Here is a 4,643-nt window from a genome sequence, read left to right on the forward strand (position 1 = left end):
AAATGGCCGTGGCTACCGATAAGGGCTTTGGAGTGGCGCTTTGTTCTTGGAGAGGAACAGAGGCCGAGGAGGCGCAAGCTGATCTGCAGGAGGAATGCCAACTTCGACCTGCAGCCAGCTCCGATTTCTGTTCTTCTGCCCCTCTCCCACATGGGTCCTGCGGTTGTGCCTCAGGTGCATAAAGGTCTGTATTGGAGATTTTTTAGCATTAAAACCCTCCTGAAGTTGCAGTGGGGCCTAGTGGCACAGGCCTTTAATCCCAACACTCTGGAGGCAGAGCTAGGCGGCTCCCTGGTGTGGACTTTTGGCTTATGTAAGCGTGGTTTTGCTAAGCTCGGGGGTTTAGCTTGTCCACGCCTGTTAAATGTCTCGTGTGGGGTGTGGTCCTTGCCAGATGGAATTAGCTGGGTCCTGAGGCCTCTGAGGGGTATAAATATGACAGCCCAGAGGAAGAAGCAGCTTCTTGAGGGCTGCTGGCTGCTGGCTCATCCTGCTGCTGCCGTTTGCTGATTTGCTGGTCGCCTGGACTTCTAGATTTCCTGAGGACTGATATTGGTGTTACCCCCCAAAGAATTCCTCGGCCCTTCCCAGTGGGAAGTAGCAGAGAGACGTCTGCCCCGTCCCCACTAACCTTCCCTCCTACCCAGTGTTGAGGTTGGAAGGGAGGTACAAGCATTTAACAACCCTAAATAAAGTAGTAGAAAGGCAAGGTTGACATATTCCTGTGAGTTCCAGGACAGCCAGAGCTACTTAGTGAGTTCCTGTCTCAAACATAGACAGACAAGCAAAGAAAACCCTAGCCCTGGGCCTGCCCTGGCGTCTCAAAACAAAATAGAAAACTTTAAGTAGGGCAGCCTCCTCAGCCACTCAGGTGTGGCCCTGGTGACCTCCAGTCTCCACCTTCATTATTTCTCTTGCTTTCTTTTTCATTTTTGGCGGCAGGGTCTCTCTGTGTAGCCTTCACTATCCTGGCACTCACTCCGTAGCCCAGGCTGGCCTCGAACTCAGAGATCCCCCTGCCCCTGGGATTGAAGGTTCGAGCTACTACGGCCCAGCTCCCCCAAAACCAGTAGGAATGGGAGCGTCCCCTCCCCGGAGCCGACGGGCGCCCCTGCGCGGCGCCGGCAGTGGGCCGGTCCACGCTCTGCCCACGTGAGTGGCCGCACGCACCCCCGGAGGTGGGCTGCTCCGGAGTGCTCCGCCCCCGAGGAAGGGCCCGCTCGTCCCGGCTCCCGGCGGCTCCCCAGGTACCCCCGCCGCCCGGTCCCGACCGGGGTCCCGCTCCCCGGCGCCGCCCCGGGCGCTGCGCGGCCGCCCGCCCGCCCTCCCCCGCGCCGGGCCGCGAGCCTCCTTCCTGGCGGTTTCCCGGCGGCGCGGAGGCGGCGCGCGGGCCCGGCCTCCGCCCTGCGCGAGCGAGCGAGCGAGCGAGCCCATCGCGCCGCAGAGGGGGGCGGTGGGCGTGGCGGGCCGCGTCCTCGGTGAGCGCTCCCGGGCTCCGCGCTCCGCAGGGCCCGCGCCGCCGAGCATGAGCGGGGAGCAGAACCCGGCCAGCAGGCCCACGCCTGTGCAGGACGTGCAGGGCGACGGGCGCTGGATGTCCCTGGTGAGTGGCCCCGGCCGGGCCTCGGGGGCGGGGACGTGTGTGGGGGGTGCTTCTGGGGTTGTCCAGCCTGAGGAAGCAGGGTGGCGCGGGGCCTGGGGCGTGCCCGCCATTGGCCCGTTCTTGCTTTCCCTGCAGCACCACCGGTTCGTGGCGGACAGCAAGGACAAGGAACCCGAGGTCGTCTTCATCGGGGACTCCTTGGTCCAGCTGATGCACCAGTGTGAGGTGAGGAGCCGCCCTGCCCTGTCATCCTTCCTCATCCGGGCGCATAACTTCACTGGCACTTGGGCCCAGCACCCAAGCCAGACGAGATAAGGGGGGACAGAATTGCCCGTGGTGGAAGGAATGTGTGTGCCCCGACTCTGCCCCGTTGGCTTTGTCTGTCTCTGAGGCTTTCCTTCTAGATTGCCTAAGGTGAGGCTTTTACTGTGTTCAAATAGAGCACAGCCCCTGTTGGGTTTACAGAGTAGTAATAAAAGCTTTACGGGAAGGGAAGGTGGATGGTGATGGTATGGCACAAAGGTCACGAAACTCTCCCGAGACAGGGCTAGCCACGGTGGTGGTTCTCACAGGAGGCTCGGCTGTACTGCTGTCAGCTCTGTGGCGGTCCCAGCACACAGACAGGGTTTTCACAGGCCGAGCCGGCCTTCTGTGGGACTTTGGTTAGAGTGAGGCAGTTATGGGTTTCCTGAAGTGGCTCCCTGCTAGGCTTTGTTCTGGGGAGAGTTGACCAGACTCCGCCCATAAAGCAAGGCTCATCCGTGGTGGACAGAGGGTGGCCGGGGCCTGCAGCGTTCCTTGGTTTCTTGCCCACAGATCTGGCGCGAGCTCTTCTCTCCTCTGCACGCACTTAACTTCGGCATCGGTGGAGACAGCACCCAGCACGTGCTCTGGCGGCTTGAGAACGGGGAGTTGGAGCACATCCGGCCCAAGGTGAGCAGGCACGGGGGTGGGCCTGGCGCTCCTGGCCAGCGCTCCTGGCCGGGTGCTCACCCGTGCTCGCTGTCCCTCTTCCCGCAGATTGTGGTGGTCTGGGTGGGCACCAACAACCACAGCCACACAGCGGAGCAGGTGACGGGAGGCATCCAGGCCATCGTGCAGCTGGTGAGCAAGCTGCAGCCGCAGGCCCGGGTGGTTGTGCTGGTGAGCGCCTGGAAGGGCGGGAAAGGGAACGTGGCCCAGTCGTGGTAGCAGGCGCCTGGAATCCTGGCACTTCCCGAGCCCAGGCAGGAATGGGCAACAGAGCAAGGCACTTTAAAAGAGCCAGGCAGTGGTGGCCGGCACCTTTGACCCCGGCACTCTCCAGAGACAACAAACGAAAGTGTGGTTACAGTGGAGGACCCCCAAGAAGTAGCTAGCGTTGGCACAGTTCTGGGCAGCTTGGCACAGTGGCTTTCCAGAAAGCGTTTGGTAGATGGTTTCCACACTTCCCCCCCCCCCCCCCCCAGTCAGTGTCTCTGTGTGGCCCTGTCTGTCCTGGAACTCTGTAGACCAGGCTGGCCTAGAAATCAGCAGAGGTCTGCCTCCCTGGCGCTGGGGTTACAGCCGTGAGCACCGCCACCGCCCAGCTGATTTCTACACTCTTTAAGGGTGAACGCGAGTGGCTGCGGTGGCACAGGGCTTTAATCCCAGCACTCCAGGGGCAGAAGCAGGCAGATCTGAGTTAGAGGCCAGCCAGAGCTCCGCGGAGACCCTGTCTCCAGACAAAGGGCAGCTGTGCCTGAAGGCGTGCTTGTGGACCAGTTACCCTGCTGCTGGGTATTTTGAGTGTTGAAACTCTCAGAGTATCCAGGAGTTCCTGGAGTAAGTTAGGCCTTATCACTTCTAGCCAAGACATTTCCACCCCTGAAAGAGACCTCTGACCCATTGGCAAAATGGTGTTTCCGAGTGATCTTGCACAGGCTGCTGACTGGAAGGTTCTCAGCAGCGGCAGCTCTTCTGCCTTCCCTGTTTTCACATCCCTCAGCTGTCGGCGCTGCGGCTTTCCTGCTAGGGTGGGCAGATCGGCTCAGGTGCCCATCTGACAATTTACTTTTGGTGTGCCTCCTTAGGGCCTGCTTCCAAGGGGCCAGCACCCCAACCCGCTGCGGGAGAAAAACCGACAGGTAAACGAGCTGGTCCGGGCAGCCTTGTCTGGCCACCCCCGAGCCCACTTCTTAGACGCAGACCCTGGCTTTGTGCACTCTGACGGCACCATAAGCCACCACGACATGTACGACTACCTCCACCTGAGCAGGCTGGGCTACACCCCCGTCTGCCGGGCCCTGCACTCCCTGCTCCTGCGGCTCCTGGCTCAGGACCAGGGCCAGGGCGCCCCTCTGCCAGAGGCCACACCCTGAGCATCCTTGTTCTCCCGACATTAAAGTCTGCTTCTGCCTCCTGTTCCGTGCTTATGGCTGGGCTCGTCTCCGTGCAGCCTTCTCTGTTTGTACCTGAGGCAGGCATTCTGGTTCTCGTAGCCAGCTGTGTTTCAGTAGTGTGGTTTGGGCAAATTCTGGGTGAAACCAGAATTGCCATCATTATCCTGTTAGGCTCGAGGTCAGTCAGTAATCGCTGGAACACCTTCAAATCCCCCAATGAGCTGTCCTCTCGGGGAGTTGACCCGGCCGATTCCGGCTGACTCCCTGAGGCTCTGGCCCAGGTTTAGATGCTGCTTCAGACCTTACACCTTCCTGGACTTTGCACAGGAGGTTAACTGCTCTCCCTTGGCAGCGGTGCTACCTAGACGACCATGTGGGGGTCAGCAGAGGTCAGTCGTTGAGGACAGCCCATAGCCCTTGGACTGGCCTCATTTGAGTAAAACGCTCTCTACCGACAGTGGTGAACTGCCTTTCTCGCAGTCCGTAAAGCTGCCGCCCGTCGCGTGGACAGAGGGGCACCACAGCTCCCAGACCATTAAGGCTGCTTCACTCACAGGGCAGGGCTGTGGGCCCGCAGCCCTGTGGCCCTGACGAGGGGGAGGGGGAGCACTGCTGGGCTGCCCCCATGCTCGCCAGGAGAGGCCTAACAGTGGCGCAGGAGGAGCGAGCCAGCCCACAGG

General features: G+C 61.0%; 1 protein-coding gene across 2 annotated transcripts; it reads left to right on the plus strand.

The window, feature by feature from the left end:
* The first annotated feature begins 1,181 nt into the window (after positions 1-1,181).
* Pafah1b3 (platelet activating factor acetylhydrolase 1b catalytic subunit 3) lies at positions 1,182-3,985 on the plus strand. Of its 2 annotated transcripts, none has more exons than XM_021661150.2 (5): positions 1,182-1,603; positions 1,739-1,828; positions 2,420-2,536; positions 2,624-2,707; positions 3,655-3,985. In XM_021661150.2, exons 1-5 carry the CDS (start codon positions 1,526-1,528, stop codon positions 3,940-3,942), a joined length of 657 nt encoding a protein of 218 aa, XP_021516825.1. In that variant the 5' UTR covers positions 1,182-1,525; the 3' UTR covers positions 3,943-3,985. The 2 variants fall into 2 exon arrangements, with proteins under 2 accessions (XP_021516825.1, XP_021516824.1); XM_021661149.2 differs by having other exon boundaries at positions 1,183-1,603; positions 2,624-2,746.
* Positions 3,986-4,643: the final 658 nt, after the last annotated feature.

Source organism: Meriones unguiculatus, chromosome 14, assembly GCF_030254825.1.
Source record: "Meriones unguiculatus strain TT.TT164.6M chromosome 14, Bangor_MerUng_6.1, whole genome shotgun sequence".
Taxonomy (NCBI): domain Eukaryota; kingdom Metazoa; phylum Chordata; class Mammalia; order Rodentia; family Muridae; genus Meriones; species Meriones unguiculatus.